Source organism: Pundamilia nyererei, unplaced genomic scaffold, assembly GCF_000239375.1.
Source record: "Pundamilia nyererei isolate P.nyererei 1_Seehausen unplaced genomic scaffold, PunNye1.0 scaffold00109, whole genome shotgun sequence".
NCBI classification, from domain to species: domain Eukaryota; kingdom Metazoa; phylum Chordata; class Actinopteri; order Cichliformes; family Cichlidae; genus Pundamilia; species Pundamilia nyererei.
In genome coordinates, this window is record NW_005187510.1 from 640,368 (window position 1) to 657,621 (window position 17,254).

The window sequence follows — 17,254 nt, forward strand, 5'->3', positions numbered from 1 at the left end:
TTTAGTAATGCAATTCAAAAGCATTTTGGCCTTTTACACCAGTCTGGTGGTGCACCTTCATTCTTTCTGGCCTATAATTTTGAATTACTAAAGCTTAGGAGAGTCTCAACATTTAGCCAAAGTGATGCACACACATTTCTTGAGTAGGGGGCTGAATAACGGGATGCAATAACATCAAGCAGTTAACTCAATTTTTCTACAACTTTGCTTTGCAAGCGCTGAAACTTTTCGGCGAGAAGCAAACCGTTGGTTTGGGATTGGAAATCATCTCCTCTGAAAAAAACTAACAATAAAAAAAACACACACACACAGCGGAGGGAGACCGGAGCGTATGGACCGTGACAAGGCAACACATGGGTGTCGATAGTTGAGCGCTGCTGAATCAGCTCCAGTGTGGTCACTATCACAGCGATATTCTGCGAAGTCTAATAAGCCCGGAGACGCGCCGTGGCGGCTGCAGCACACCGGAGAGAGGGAAGGAAATAAAAAGAAACTTACGTTTGATCTGCCTGGGGTTGCTCTGCTTCCTTCGGGACATGCCTGCTGTGCGGCTGGTCAGTGAATCCAGGTGTAGTGCTGACAGATCGATAGGTTTTGGTTCATCCAAGCAGCCGGTTTGGATTTTTTTTCTTTTTGTCTGATGGAAATTTAGAAAGAAAAAAAAGAAGAAGAAGAAGAAGAAGCAGAAGGGGGGCACCAGTACTTTTTACGCACAAGTCTATCGTTCCGTCTGTCTTTCCTTTATCTTTCTCGTCTCTCTGGCTCTGGCTTTCTCTCTCTCTCTCACACACACACACACCCTCCCTCTCTCTCTCTCTCTCGCTCCCCTCTCTCTCGCTCTCTCTCTTTCTCAGCACCGTTCTCCGTGATGAGGCTGCGCTTCGCCGCGATCCGCACGGACTGACTGGGGAGGTGAAAGCGTGTTCGCGCTTTTGTTTGAAGATAAGGTTTGTTCCTCCCCGGGTACCGTAGCCGCGGCTTCGTGAACTTCACTTGATCCACAATTACTTTAACTTCCCCTTATTAATTAGCGTCACCGTTAATTAGCGCCCTGCTTTTTGTTTTGTTTTTTTAAGGGGGTAAATAAAAATCAGAGATGGAGACAAGCGGGGCTCCGGTCCCCTCCACAGTGTGGCTTTACAGGTTCAAATATAAGCAAAACACTAATCATTTGATTCAGACAAACACAATTTTTACCGCTTTATCTGAAGGAGGACATTTCTGTTACTTACCGCTTTACACGAGCTTTATTTAAGTGCCCTTTATCCTTTTTTTTTTCTTTTTTTTTTACATTTCTTTTGGTCATCTTAAAGACTGACACTCTAAAGATTATTTTTAGGGGAGAGCCATGCATTTATAATTTAATAATGAGCCTGAAACACACCAGGATTAACTCCGACTCAGTTTGGCCGCTCATTCTCCCATGATGCACTTGGATGCTCTGACCTTAATATGTTGACCTTTTGGCCAAGAGTTTAAAGAAGTTACATACAGTGCAGTTTTTGTTTGTTTGGGTTTTTTAACACACTTATATTTGTTATCAAAATTGCTAAACAACAATTCGTGGTGAATTACTTAAAAAAATATAAGCAACTTTTTTCAATTATTTTTTTTCTTTTCTTTTTTTTATTGTAAATATATTCAAATGGACTCTGGAACAGAGCTCCCCCCACTGATAAATTAACAGTTGATAAACTGTCAGTCAGAATGTGAGCGGCTTCTCATGCCTACAATTACTCTACCTGTTTGAGAGAAGAAGAAAATATATATATATATATATATATTCTGAATATTTAAAAAGAGCGAGACAGACAGAAAAGGGAAGAGCCTTGAAATCATTCCGATTTTGACTGCCATGTTCTGAATAGTTGCCCAAACTGGAAATCACTCTCTTCAATTAGCCAGTTGGACTGCCAAGGAAGACAAGCAAGTGGCCTGTGAAATTATCTTGTAACCCAATTCCACAACTTTGGAATGGAGTCTGAAACTACAGAATAATTTATGTGGCAGACGGGTCAGCGGTGGTTCACCTTGAGAAGAGCATCTGTCTCGCGAGCCTCTGTGATTTGTCTCTTCCTCCTTTGGTGGCTAAAGTTTTTTTCTTTTCTTTAATTTACCCCCCTTCTTTCTGTCTTCCTTATATGTGGCGTTGGTCATGATCCAAACGCAGTGATGTCACGGGACAGTGCTAGTCACAAACAGGGAATCTTTATCCCAGCTTTGTAACACTGTACGCACTCCGATAGTCTCTCTTAAAATTCTCATCTTTTCAAAACAAAGACCGAGTGTTAAACAGATAAACAAGCAGCCATTATTTTTTATGTCAAACACGTTTAAAGACACACAATAAACTCACAAGTAAAATCCCACTGAAACCTTTTACAAGATTAAAAATGAAGCAGTCGCCCCCCATCCACACACACACTCTCTCTCACACACACACTCTGTAAAATTACCATGTTAAACATCCATAAATAGCGTTTACAGGCCATATTAGGAACCCAGCACCAAAATCAATAATGATTTGTGGTAAGTGCAACAACACAGTGAGACAGGAGAGTCAAATTGCCAGCTGAAGATTAATTTAACGCTACTCCTAAATCCTCTGAGACTGGAGCTTGGTTCTTCTGTGCTGTTTCTGAGCCCCAGTGGCTTGTTTGAAGCAGACTTTGATTGACAGGTACAAATCTGCGAGAGGAAGAGAAAGCTTTTTTTTTTTTTCCTCGCTGCTCAGACCAGATGGTTGTGATAATTAACATGATACTGTTTCCATCGCAAGGGAAATCACTGACACAAGGTTGGTCATATTAATAGGTTAAGGTATACTGTAGGCTGTGGAGATGCAGTGCAGTGCACTCACATAATCAGATTACGGGGGGAAAGGTTGATTTAATGTGCTAAATCATTTGATTAAAACTGCCAAGTCACATTTGGGGGATGCCATTCAGTGTCAGGGGCAGTGGAGGTGGGCTTTCTGGTGGTTTCATCATGTTCATTAAAAAAAAAGGAAAAAGAATAATTACATTTTAGCATGTCTAGTACCTGCAAGCTTAAAAAATTGTTTTTAGGTAACAATTAAAAAAATGTTAGGTTAGCAGTGAGTGTTATTGGAAGTTATTGGCAGAACTGTCACAAGCCATCCCTGGCATTTTATTTTAAACCCAAGTAAATGTGTATCTACAAGCATGCTGCTGTTTCCCAAAAAAAGAAAATAAAAAAATCACACTTCAAAGCCTTTAAAAAGTGAGAAGTTGAATAGTGATATATATATATGGTTAATTACAAAAATACAACTATCTTGTCACCATAAAGGATCACCATAAGTAAAGTAGGTTTCTAATCTTCAAATGAAGAAACTCTGACATGAGTAAGTTCAGGGCTACTCCACTCAAAAAACAAGTGTGACCACCTTCCTGCAAAAGCAAACATCCAAAAATGCATAAAGGTGACCCCTTACTGAACCTCCCACCCCTTTTAATTTTCATACACTCCCTAAACGCATGTGACTGCATTATAACACAGCTACAAAACAGCAGTTAAATTTTAGGTGATATCAGAGTTCAGTAACATGACGAGGTGCTTGAAGTTGTTTAATAAATAATCATAAAATCAATGTTATCTGCGTATTGTGTTAATTTTATGACGGCCTTCAATGGAGTTATTGCCTCAATAACAGCTGCAGTCTTATACTGTTTAAGTGAGCTGCTCTAGTAACTGAGTAATATCACAGGGAGTCTGGCATGACAAATTACTAGGTTGATTTCTTTATGGGATCACACATGTCCGGTGGCAGTGGGAGTGACAGCCATCGTGCGGATAGGAACCTGCTCCTTAAAGAGCGAGCCTCAGCAGCTCAACTTGGACATCGGTGTTATGAGTTTGCTGCGGTGTCACCCTCTGGCTGTTGGGGATTGGTTTGTCTCGCGAGGAAGTGAGCTCTGTGTATGTGTATGTGTGTGCGGTTTTAGAATGATGTGGGATGGAGGGTTGGTTTGGCATGTACATAATAACTGTTTATGTCCTTGATTTATAGATATGCTTTATAAGAGAGGCGGCAGGGAGAAGAATGAGCTGTTCAGGACCAAATGAAGGCAGTTTTCATATTGTTTTTGCACAATATTCCAGAACAGCTTTTCCTTGCTTTCCTTTTTCCTTAAAATGACCTGCATGCAGCTCTGCAACGCTGACATCTACCCTCTAGAAAACTTTAATCTGCCAGTATCACAGTATAAATCTAACAGCTGTTTTCTGTTGCACTTTCACTACAGTGTGAGTGCAGTAGTGAAGCACAGCATGAGCTGCAGGTGAAAGTGCATGTGGACGTACTGTGATACTGCCTCATTTCCAGTTCTTTTGGACACTTCTTTAGTAACTATGACCTTTTTTCATCATGTATTCCATCATTTTAGTGGATTTGTCAAAGCATGTGACGAATAAAAGTCAAAACGAACTTTGATTGTTTAGCAGTGTGTGGCTGGGTTAGCAAAAGCTCATCTCATCGCTTTGTCCTCTTTTCAAAGCAGCGGGATTCTCTAAAGCTTCTTGTTTATCACAGCGATACACACTGAAGTGATGTTTAAATGTTAGCCGGTGCATATAATAACTGTCTAGACAGTATCGTGCATCTGGTTTGCAGTTCAAGACCAGTGTTGTTGGATCATCGCAGCTAAGTGCTGGCAACCTCAAATCAGCTGTGTATTTGCTGACACTTCCCATTCCCCCCGCGACAGATGACTTCAATCACTCACTCGTGCTGTGAGACGGAGTCAGCCTGTTCTGAACGGGCGCTGCTCGAGCTGTGATACTGGGTTGTTGTTGTCTTTCCTGAGTAAGATGTTGGTGCTGATGCAGGTTTGTGGCTGAATGCTCCAGCTCTCCAACCACCCCCACCGCCACCACCAGCCCACCTCACCCCACCCCACATCTATCCAGCCAGCAGCTCCAGCAGCAGTGAGCAAACAGATGTCTGAGAGAGTGCCCACTCCGCTGGCCGAGCTGCCAAAACCACCCGCAGCCCTGGAGGCCTTTGCGCCAACACTTTCCAGGGAGGCTTCACTCTTCTTACCTCTATCCAGTGCCCCCCCTTCCCCCTTTATCATCTTTCGTTAACCGAGGGAGATATGCTGTAATGTACAGTGTGCTTTGAAACGGAGCAGCAAACAAATACAAAACAACAACGACAAAAAGACGGAAGCTTCAGAAAGAAAAAAAGAGTGAAAGAGGGGGAAAAAAACAGCAATCAAAATGCCACACAACCCTAAAGCATTTTTAGAGTACACCAAAACATGCAAGTCTAGAGAAGTGATGAAAATACTAAAGAGGGCGGGATGAACAAACTTTGCTCCTCCCATTGGGAGTGTGTAAATCTGTAAATAAAAGGGTTTTTTTGTAAAAGAGGAGGAGGACAAGGAGAAGGAGGAGGGGAGAGAACCACAGGGCAGCATATTCTTCCTGCTAATCTCAGTGTCTTTTTTTATGTGGTCAAAAGCTGAGATCGTGACACCTCCAGGGGATAACCGGCAAGTCTTTTTATGGATTAAAATCATAAATATCCCTTCTTGTTTAAAGGAGGTTCACTTCTAAAAATAAATAAATAATAATAATAGGGTTGCATTATTAAGAAAGTAGGAAAAATGATCTGACATTAGAAGGAAAGCAGCCTGTGGAATGAATCAATGAGGGAATGAATGAATGAGACTCTCACATCAACCCAAAATGACCGTTAATAATCTCTTACGATATCCATGAGAAGTTATAGTGTCTCATTTTCTACTACAAAATTGTATTTTTAAAATGATCTTCATAAATATATATTATCCAAATTAAACATGAGGGGAAACCGATTCAAGGTCACTGGAAATACGTTTAAGTCTGAAAGTTTGAATCAAATTTACTCTGAAGTAATATTTTTTAATTTTTTGACACAAAAAGACTTAAAAATAAATTTTTAATAACAAACCTGTTATTCCAGCAAACTAGATCAAGTATTTTCTTCTTCTTGCCCAAATAAATAATAATAAATAAAGGCCAAAAATCTCCACAGTCACGTCTTGAGGAACTTCTTTTCTGGAGCCACATTCATAAACCTGTGACACAGACACGTACTCTATGATACTGGAGAAATTAGAGAGAAAACTAATAAATCATGCCCAGGTTACACACATCTAAATTTAACAGCCGCTGTCATTTTTGATCATCTGCGTGCCAGAGCATTTCAGGACTTCCCTTTGAGTCGTTTCATGAAAAATGACCCTCACTTAAATACCCACATCCCCGACTTTCCCCTCAGCTCACACATTTATTTCTTCTCTTGAATATTTTTAAATCCGTCGACCTCGGTGTCCAGAGGAAGCGCACCAGCTCTCAGCTGTGCAGCTGAAAAGTCTTCAACCCCTAGATCAGACAGGGGCTGAAGACTTGTATTTTCATTTTCAGCTGAATCTAAAAAAAAGGCCATTCATGAGTGTGTGCTGATGTTTAAAAGTCCATCATAGTATTCTTTAATATTAGAGGAAACCAGGGGCGTAAACATCTTCCCTAGTGCTTGCATCAGTCAATATGTGCTCTACGTTATAGTTCACTGTAGTGATTTTGTCCATGCTTCAATACAGCATCGTTTGTAAGGCAGAGGCTTGTACACCAAAACGTCCAAATGACAAATTTCCTGCTTCACACGCGAGCCCCTCATGTGTTTTGACATCTTGTGATTTAGCGTTATTCATTTTTATGAGGTCAAGTAAATTATATTTGATGTGTGTAGTCGACCCCCTCCACCCCCTCCACCCCCTCCATATATGCACAAGTAACTGAAGACTCACAGCTGAACGCAGCACTATAATACAGTCTGTTGATGTATTTTATAAGTGTGTCTGCTGGTTTATTACATATGCAGAGGCATCAGTGCACAGCAAAACGGGGGGAAAAAAATGCATCAGTATATTCACAGAAAGGCAGGCCGTAGACAGCTCAGGAAATAAATCTACATCTGCCAGGCTCCATGCAAACAGCAGAGCCACCCTTAATGGTGAAACCATCGATGAAAAAACAGATAAAAATATTAAATATTCAGACATTCCTTTCAGGCAGTATCAAAAGCGTCCAGATGTGGGAAGCTGAAGTTGTTATCATGAAGCCAACGACAGGCATTGAAAGGAATTCCTCTGAATTTTCAACCATATAAAAGTATTTTATGGCATGCAAATAAATGGTAATTTTTTTTGACTATGGAGGGGGAAAAAACATGCCAATAAACCCTATCATTTGGGACTATAACTCCACAAACAGGAGACACTTTCAATTTGCTTTGCCTGTCTCCCCGCGTTAGATGCTTGCGATTGCCGCGAAATTAATCCATTTAACAATCTGTGGCTTAAATTTGAGGATTTCCAGTTTTTTTAGAATATCAATAAGTTCCAATTGAAGAGAGGATTCTTTTGCAATTCAGGCATGTGCGGGCGATAACGGCAGAGTTGGCATGAAGAGAGGCAAAGATGGATTAATTATGCAGAGAACATGGAAATTCTGCTTATCATCGCTTAGCAAAGGAGCCCAGCTCACATAATCAGAAAACGAGGATGAAGAAAAAAAAAATAACAATGCAATGGCACCTTCCAGCCCATCATCTTACAAGTTAGATTTTTCCTGTAATTAAAAAGTAACATACAATTAAATTCATATCTCATATACAGACTATGAGTGTGTGTATACGAGTATTAAATAATTGCATTGGGATATAAGTAGTGAAGTTAAAAAAAAGGGGAAGGAAAAAGAATATTTTAAAAAATCTTGTTTCACTGGGGGATGGCTCCCCTGGGTTGGATTGAACTACTTAGAAACTGCAAACTTAAATTATCTCTGGAAAGCAAACAAAGACAAAGGCTAAAGAGGGAAGACAGAAACTGCTGTGTATTTACTCACTTGTGTGGTTTTTTTTGAGACATGCTCTCGGTGCATTTTGCAAACAAGAATAATAATGTCTAAAGGCAGTTCTGGCAAATCCCCTCTGAGGATGCATGATATGGAAAGATATATGCTGCATTTTTGTTTCTCATTTCATGTCGTCTCCAGATTTCGCCATCGAGCGTTTCGAGATGTCGAGGAGCTGTGTTCAGCCTGCCAGCCTCTGTGAGAAGCAGCTAATGTGTGCTGAGCTTAGGCTCACATTTTCTCTTATTTCTTAAAGATTAAACTGTTAATGTCGTACGGTGGTTACAAACAGATGAGAGGCTTAAAACCTTCTTTTCTGGGACACCTCTGATTTTAAGGAAAGCATGAAGGTTAAAGGTTAATGGTGTAGCACATCAGGGTGGGCAGACTGGCAGCTGCCGTTGTCCCTCACATGACCGATCTTATCCGATCTAAGATTCCACCAGTGAGTGTTACATGCTCTTTTAGCTCGGTTCTCATGTTGCATTTGATATAAAAACGCATCTCATCTCATAAGATGGCATAAGAGCGCTGAAAATCCTACTTGACACATTCTTCAGACGTGCCTGCTTTATTTTCAGGTCAGTGCGATGCCAGAAGTTAGATCTCAGAAGTAAGTAAGTATATAAAACGATTCAGGCTCACGCCAGCCTTTGTTCAATAATTGTTCTGTCAAGGGCTTTTAGTAAAATCATAAACTCCAGCTCCTGCAGCATCTCGCCCCATCATGACTTTTTCGGCTGATCCCGAGAAGCCAATCCCTTGAAACTTCTCGAATCGGGCTTTTATTTTTCTTTATCCGAGATAGCTTTCCAGTTCACTTGCAGATTGCGGCAGCCTTTCAGACGGCACACCTGTTGCTTGAGCCTTGATTTCGCTTTTTGATCAGAGGGCCCTTTGACAAAAGCGGGAAAGAAGAGGCTGAAGAAGAGGGAGAGGCAAGAGAAAAGATCCTTATCGAATGCTCTCCACCGGACAATGAATTTTCCCCCACCATTCAAATGTATCTCCAGAATGCTTGAGTGATTCATTACAGCAGATTCTGAAGTGTGACAATGGACCTCAGAAATGAGTGATGCTATCTTTTTGCTGATTTCATTTCCCTGATCCTCCTTATCCCTCTGGCCTGTGTACCTCTATTAATTAGAAAGTAGGGATTTCCACTCATCAACTGATGGGTTTCATGCTCCGCTCTGTCACAAATCTCCTGTCCACGCTATCTCTCTCCTTCCAACCCATGGCTGCCTTGGAATGTACATACTCCAGCTCAGGCTTCAATCTCAGCAGCAAGTCAGGGTGGCTTTGGCGATTCATAAATATTTATAAACCGATTAAGAACGAATAATAAAGTTATAAGACAGTGGTTGGTTACCCTTGAACAGTACAACGGATGACTTCCTTAGAAGGGGAAATGTGATCAAACGTGCCGGAAACGGTTCTTTCTCACTATCTTGAGTGCAGAAACCATGTGTTTGTTATTGTATTTCTCACTCGAGCGACCTCATAAAGCAATTAGCAATGTGAAATTTATAATGATTAGCTGCCCAGTGATCAGAATGCTTCTAAATATGCAAAGCGCAGCAGTATTGAGCAGTTAAAGCAAAGCAGAATTAAGATGACAGACAAGGACATTTTAACCCCTGTGCTTTGTTGACAGTGACCTCATTGTTTGTGGGATAATTACAATTGAAAAATTAGGGGTATGTTTCCTGCAAGATATAGGAACACACTGAACTGCACGGTAACGCTACAGTTTGCAACAAAAACAAAAGTCATGGAAGTGAGCATAAATCATTGTTGTTAAATCAGGTAGACTTTCTATATTTTACAGGCTCTGCTGGATCAAGCATGTGTTGCTTTTACTGTCCTACAACAAGTGCCTGAATTTAACTTTTTGACTCACTGGCCAAGGGGTCTTGTAGATGAAAAAGTTTACCAGCCGTGCAAATATTTAACCAGCTAAACTGATGAGTAGGCTCTCTGTGGTGTGTACACTTTAATTTGAGTACATGAAATAAAACACAATTAAAGTCGAAGCTCAAAAATTTAAGCTAAATCTTTTCAAAATTGTTTGAAGGCTAACTGATTTAAACCTGAATGCATGAATTCCTGATCTGAAAATTGTAAATGTGCAGAATAATAAAACATAAAATATAAAGGTTTCATACACATTAAATGTTTTTGATCATTTTAAATTAACTTATCCCTGCTCTTCATACTCCGCGGGTCTTAATCAAAGGACAAAAGCAGGTCATGAATGACACCAAAATGCAGTAGAGACTTTAAGCATACATTTTTTTCCCATAACTATTTCAGTACAAACATTTACCTGCCAGTGCATATCCTCACCTTCATGCATCCAGTGGGGAATCTATCTCCATTTGCTAATTTTGGACCCTCCAAGTTACAACCCTTCCTGAGTTTGGACAGCGTGACCTGGAGAGGCCTAACTCCCTGTTATACCTCTAAGGAACAAACTCTTACTGAAAACAGAAATCAACCCTGGCATACTTCTAAACCTGCAGGGGAATGGTGCTGTTTTGCTTTTTTGTTTTTTAAAAAAACATCACAAGATTAGGAACAGTTTTAGCAAAACAGTGTTTTCTGAGCTGTTTAATATAAGAATGTCTCCAGAATCCCAAATAGAAAATTAGAGGTGATTCACGGCAGCCTTATTGGTTTTAACACTGTGTTGGTTATTATAACAGAGATGTGTGTCTCAGCGGTGGCTGTTATCTAGAATTATAGGAAACATACCCCAGTGTATGATACACATTCCATTTGAGCTTGTCAGTCTTAAATGGTTAATTGGGATTTTGAAAATGTGACAAATCTCATGACAGTGGTCATCTCTTATTATAAAACACCTGATAAAATAAAAGCAGCAGTCGCGAGAGAAGAAAAATAAAAAAGTTTGAACCTGAAAACTATAAAGGCTTTTTACCATCAAAGCGAAAGACACATTGCATAGCTCTCAAAGTACCTTTTGCTAAGGTTTTTAGGGACAGTCTGACTCTTGAAAGTGCCATTAATTATTAATGATACCCAGCACAGCTGAAATGGCCAATTTCCCTGTTGTCTCTATGACTAGGAGGGTGCTTGAGGGCGAAGACCTGCAATTAGCTGTTATATGTGGGTGGCCATTCTAGACAGCATCAAGTCTTGTTAGTAGCATGACTGCAGAGGAAAGGAGAATGAACCCCAAGACTAATTATCCTTTCCCTCTCCCTTAAATATGAAGACATTAAAGTTGATTAGTCTTTCTAATTAGGTTATGCTTTTTGATACCACTTGTGTTTTTTGCTTCTGGCTTTTAAGTATGATAATCTCTTTATTTTTTATTTTTTTTTTTGCATACTTGCCTGCAAAGTTATTCTATTGTACTGGCATCATAAAGGTAGGTGCACATATGAGACCTGTCTATTCTCTCTTGTCTTCCTACCAGTCTGTTTATCTAAGTAATAAACTATTTTGTTGGAAAGAAAAATCTGCTTTTTAGGTTTATTTCCGCATGCAAAGTGTATGCCACGTCTCTCTGGAACAAAGGAACAGTGGGTCGACTTGTACATGCATCGTGTACGCTGAGAAATGAAACCACAAGAACCACTTAACCCAAGATGGTGCTTTCAAATAAGAGCTAAATCTGATATGCCAACTCCTCCCCGCCTTTTGCTACAGCACACAAGGACATGACTGGGCAGAAAAAGGAGAGTCCTCATCTGTAAGATTAGGTTTGGCAACTCTACGCCTCTCCTCTGGATGTCAGATCAGCAGAGTAAATTATATTGAGATCCTCTCAGAGATGACAGATGAAATCTGTCTCTTTGGGCTTGACGTGGAGCTGCAGGTGATACATGATATGTGATAAGGCGATGATGTCACGGCCGCAGGTGGCTCCCTCTTCCCTTCTCCCTCCCCCCGCCTCCTCCTCCTCCTCCCCCCGCGTCCCTTCTACTTGTGTGTAAAATGGCAGCACTGTGAGCGGCTCACAGAGAACTTTTATCTCTCCCCATCTGTGTGGTCTCAGGCGCGATGATCTTGGACTCCAGCCATCTCAACCTTCATGCCATTTAAGAAGAAAAAAAAAAGACGGGGGTGGGGGGGCAACAGGAGGATGGGAATATATAGAGGGGGGGAGGCTGTGTGATGCGGCTTTTGAGTTTCAGGGCAAGCAAGCAGCTGTCTGATATGTTTTTGTGTTGCATAAAGCCATACACTGTGTCTAATTTAAACTGAGTTTATGTGTCACTTTGCATTATACCATTCATTACTTTGCAAAAATGTTTGGTATTCGGAATATTTTCTTTTGGTTGTAAGTGCATTTGTTTGGCACATTAGTTTGTCAAAATAAAATATATGACATAATGGGAATGAAAACAAAACTAAACCCATAACCTAAAGATTAGTTTGTGGCACATAATATGAAAAAGAGAAAAGTATTGCCCCCTTTTTTCTGACATATCAATACAACCTTTCCATATGACCACCAGTAATCCTTCCATTAGCTTGAGCTAACTATTTGAAATGTTTATTCAATTTATTTAGCCTACATCTAGTTAATTACCTTTAATGTTTACATTTGGCTATTTCAGCTGTTTAACTTGACTGCTGTTTCATGACGAGACAGATATAAGTTGGTTTCTGAAAACAGGCATTTATCACATTTTTTCTTTGCTGTATCCAGCGCCAGAAATATCACAACTGCAACATTTGCAATTAAAATACTACAAAGGTACACCATATAGTTATCCAGGGAATGACAACAAATGAATTGAACAAACATGAAACATTTCTACAAACAGAAAATTCACTTTGTTGGCGACATAATAAAAGAGTCTCTAGTCTTTAAAGGTTGTTTTTTCAGCAGTGACTTTAGATATATACAAATATATTAGATAGATATAAATAACTCTAAATAGATATAAAAAAGCATGATGCCACATGGAGGACCAGCTGTCCATTTATGTGATAAGTGTCAGTCTGAGGCTTACTGTATTTTTACTGTAACAAATAAATATAAGCCTACTATAAATCACATTTAACCCTGCATTACATAAATTCTGTACATGCAATATAAAGTTAAACTGCTGCCACCAGTTACTGAGAGCACTGACCTTTAACTCTATTTTGTGATTTCCTCATTTATACACAGTTGTTAAATTTTGATTTGGTAATGTCAAAGATTGCCGTGCATCTGAGAGATTGACTGGCCAGATATTTACAGACAGAAAAATCTAAATTTGAATGAAAAACAGTTTATTGATGTGAAAGCGTCACCTATGATTTACAGGTCTTGATGAACTACATAAACTGTAACATGATCTGCGCAGACAGTTGATGAAGTCTGAAGTCTGTAAGTGAATTCTCCTGTATGTCAGTATCAAATAAAGCAATGGTGGTGTTAGGCCACAGCTAATGGACAAGACAGTATTAATGCAATGAATTAATTAAAATGCATAGAGCATTTAAGTATGATATTAATATCAGACATTAATAATGCAGTAATTGATTAAACTATTATATTGCGTAATATTGAAACTATGTTAACTAGTTAAACAGTTCAACAGTTCTAAACATGTATGTCAGAAGCTCCAAAGTTCGAGAAACAAAGCTTATGGGAGAAATGTTTTTCATGTTTTACATTATGTTGTTTCATTACATTTATAGTTCAGCTGTTCGTGTTGTCTTTTACTAAACTCCATGCTATATTAACAAAGCTGTGACACCAAGAGTGCAGTGGGCTGTGGCCATCTTGATGAAGAAGCCTTTGTCGGTTTAGACATGTGTCTTACCAGTGGTGCACTGTTCTAACTGTGCAGAGGAACATAAACATGAATGATTAAATCATTCCGCCCCGATTGAGCTGTAAGCTGCAAAGACAAATTTTTAGCTGATCTATGTTAGTTCGATTGCGTTAATTAATTGAGATGTCCACATACCACCTAGCAACTCCCCCCCCACTCCAGATGTAAAAGTTTGATTCCCAAACTGGGTAACCCGTGCCGCCCCCCCCCCACCAATAAATAAATAAATCAAACAATATAATTTGAAAAAAATAGTCAAGTTAAGTTCTTAATGGGTTCACTCAGAGCTAGAATACAAGGGAGGCTATTTTCTTGCCAAGCCTTCCTGAACAAACAGGTATGCCTGTAGTTTTTTGATAGGGACATCTTCACACTGCAGACACTGAGTAGAGCTTCAAGGAGTTATCGTTTTGAAATGAGGAAAAGTAAATATATGTTGCTTGTCAATAATTAAGATTGCCTTGCCTTTTGTTTCTATGCAGCAACTATGTATGTTGTTGTCAATGTGCCATTTTGGACTCAGCTGCACTTCAGAGATATAGAGGCTGGGCATGCTGTCTTCCCTGTATTGTGATATTTGAGCTTGGCACTGTTCTTTCATGTTAATGGATAAACAGCGACTAACAGTATATCGACTCTCAGGTTCTGAATGCTTATACATAAAATGCCTTTAATATGGACTATAACATCAAATATTGTTTAAAGGTTACTCCATACAGTAATGCTAGATTTTAATTAAATTCTACGATTGTCTAAGCAATATGAGACAGGAGGGCAGCTCTAAAGCACAACATTCAGCTAAATAGCTTTGAACTACAGATAGTTTACATTAATTAAACTGGATTGAAAGTTGTTTAATCAATTTCAGAGCCCTAAACGGTAACAATCAGCCGCCTGCAGTTCATGTGTGTTTGTGTGCACGTGCACGTGTGACGAGTGTGCACGTGACAGAGTGTGGTCAAAAAGAGATGAAAACGAAAGCATTTGTCTGTTTGCAATGCTACCAGTGGTGCAGGCGTATAGGGTCTCACTAATTAACCTCGACGTTGATAATGTGCTTAATTACTTTATATTGTGATTTAGTTCCTTCCTAGAGGTTATTCTCTCTTTCAGATTGCAGAAATAATCTTACATGCCTCAAAGGTGTTGAGTGGAGAATGCAATGCCCCAGTGAAACGCCGGTGCGAGCCGGCATCTGTGGATAGACTTTGTGATTACCACCACATTGACATCAATGGAAAGCGTTTGACACCTGGCCCAGAGAGAGGGCAGCATCAGGGCTGCAAGAACTTTGATTAAATGGAAAAAAAAAAAAAAAAAAGATGACAAGCATAGTCAAGGGGGGAAAACTTGATGTAATTTTGTCTGATCACCACACTGGCCCTGTGTCCTATCAGGCAGAGGACCTCTCATCACCTTTAAATTTCTCTGGGCTCATGAAAAGACCAGACACAGGTTTGATAAAAAATGAAAGAAAAAAAAACTATGGCAACACAAAATGGGGTGAAATGAGACTCTGATCCTCTGCCTTTTGATATCTGGTGGAGTCACTATGCAACAATTTACTTAGTAGTACAATTTTAAGTCCTTTGAATTTGGATTCATGCAGACCTGCAGAGAAGAAGGAGGTGAGAGAAGGGATACAGTACGCTGAACTACAGTGTACCGAACTAAAAGTGAAAAATAAAAAGCAAGTATGCAATTTTATATTTTACATCCACTTTCCATAAAGGCTTTACACCTTCCAAAAGGAAACTATTGCCAATAAGGACAAATACAAATTGCAGTAGTGTCGTATTATGATGACAGTGGAGCGGCACTAAATGTAAAGAAAACACGAGTTCATTTCAGGGTGGTTTAATTACGGGAGAGGACATTAAAAATTATCACAGTACTGAAACTGAGGAAAATCTGCTGAATACACCTTCCCTTCGTAATGACATGGGATTGTTCATAGATAACAGCGCACACCTGCATCTCCTCCTCCCTCCGTGTGCACACGCGCACACATTCACACACTGACATATACACACCCGCTCACCTCCCCCTTTTTGTTTGTTTTGTTTTGGGCAGTGAGGATAACACCTGCCTCTTTCCAGTTAATGGTCTTTTTAATTCATGGCTCAAACCCATTTAAAGGCAAACCCTTTCACAATTTGCTTAATTTCTGATGTCATTTCCACCCTATAATTACTGTTCTCTCCCTCATATTTATCAGTCAGTGTACCTGCAATGAAAATATAAGACCTTGACACCACTTTTGCAGAATCAAAATACTATTTAATTTGATGTCTTTGGCCGTCAAACAACATTGTTCGAGGGACGTAATTAGGACAAATTTATCTTCTTTTTTTTTATTTTGGGGATATTGCCAAGACATGTGGGACCTTTATGATAAGAAGGGGGAAGAAAACGTTTGAACACCGCTGCCCAGTATCTCGTGGTTATTGTGAATGGCTTTCTGTAAAATTAATGGTGTGTGTTGGGTGGGGGGTGGTGGGGTGGGGGACTGCAGTGTGGCCGTGGTAAAACAGGATGCAGATGTGGTTACAGGGCATCCAGGTAAGGAAGCAGTCATTTCCTAAACACACTGCGGATACAGACCCTGTGCACACATTCACACACACATGCACGGTGTAAATGCAAGAGACAAAATAGGAATTTGGATCATTGTCGTTGTTCCCTCTTTTGTCATTTTTGTATTTTGACCCACTTCACTCTTCCCTCAACACGTAGAATTTATTTTTTTGTAAGGGTTTTTTGGAATATGAGCTCGGTTTGCTTGATGCCTAATGTCACTCTTTTACTGAATCAGAGGAGGGAAAAAAGAGCAACATGAAATGTCCTTAAATGTCCTGTATTGCATGTAACACAATTATTAATCAAGCCTTGACAAAAAGAATTATTATATCCACGACCGTAATGTGAAACCTCTTCACATGCTCCTAACACTTGCACTTGTTTACTTCCCGTGGACTTCGATTGGACTGCACTGATCTATATGCACATGAGGAGGAATATGTGCAAGACAACTGCTCCCAGCAGAGTGAAAAATTACTCTAGGGGGACAAACAGATTTTTGTGAGGTTGTTCTGCTTCTGTGTACAGCCAGATTTCCTGTACACAACCTGCTATATGTTATGTTGTCAAGACTGATATTTTTTTTTCTGCCGCAAAGGAAAATTAATTGCGAAGAGGGCCGAGAATTTGTTTTCATATCGGCTTGGTAGAGCTGAGTGCCAGGATGGAGGAGGACAGCTGTGGGGGAAGGCTGGCCGACCCGCTGCCTTCTGCCTCTCCCATGCCTAGCTGCACAGAGTCTGTGACAAAACAAGCCTCCAGGAATACTGGGCAAACACAGAGCCTCTCAGTGGGATCTGCACTATTTCCTGAGAGTACCACAGCCAAAAAGCTTCACACTTCCTACTGCCTTCTCTTCTTTTTCCTAAATTGAATTGTTGCTTCCATATCACATCAAAGATATGGGAAAGTCATGATCAGAAAATGCCTGTTCAGTCAGCGCC

General features: G+C 40.0%; 1 protein-coding gene across 2 annotated transcripts in view; it reads right to left on the reverse strand.

The window, feature by feature from the left end:
- zfpm2a (zinc finger protein, FOG family member 2a) overlaps positions 1-755 on the reverse strand; it is a 119,880-nt gene extending 119,125 nt beyond the window's left edge. For both annotated transcript variants that reach the window (XM_005741266.1, XM_005741265.1), the window contains exon 1: positions 499-755. In XM_005741266.1, coding sequence (XP_005741323.1) covers positions 499-538 — 40 coding nt within the window. In that variant the 5' untranslated portion in view covers positions 539-755. The remainder of the gene's footprint in view (positions 1-498) is intronic.
- Positions 756-17,254: the final 16,499 nt, after the last annotated feature.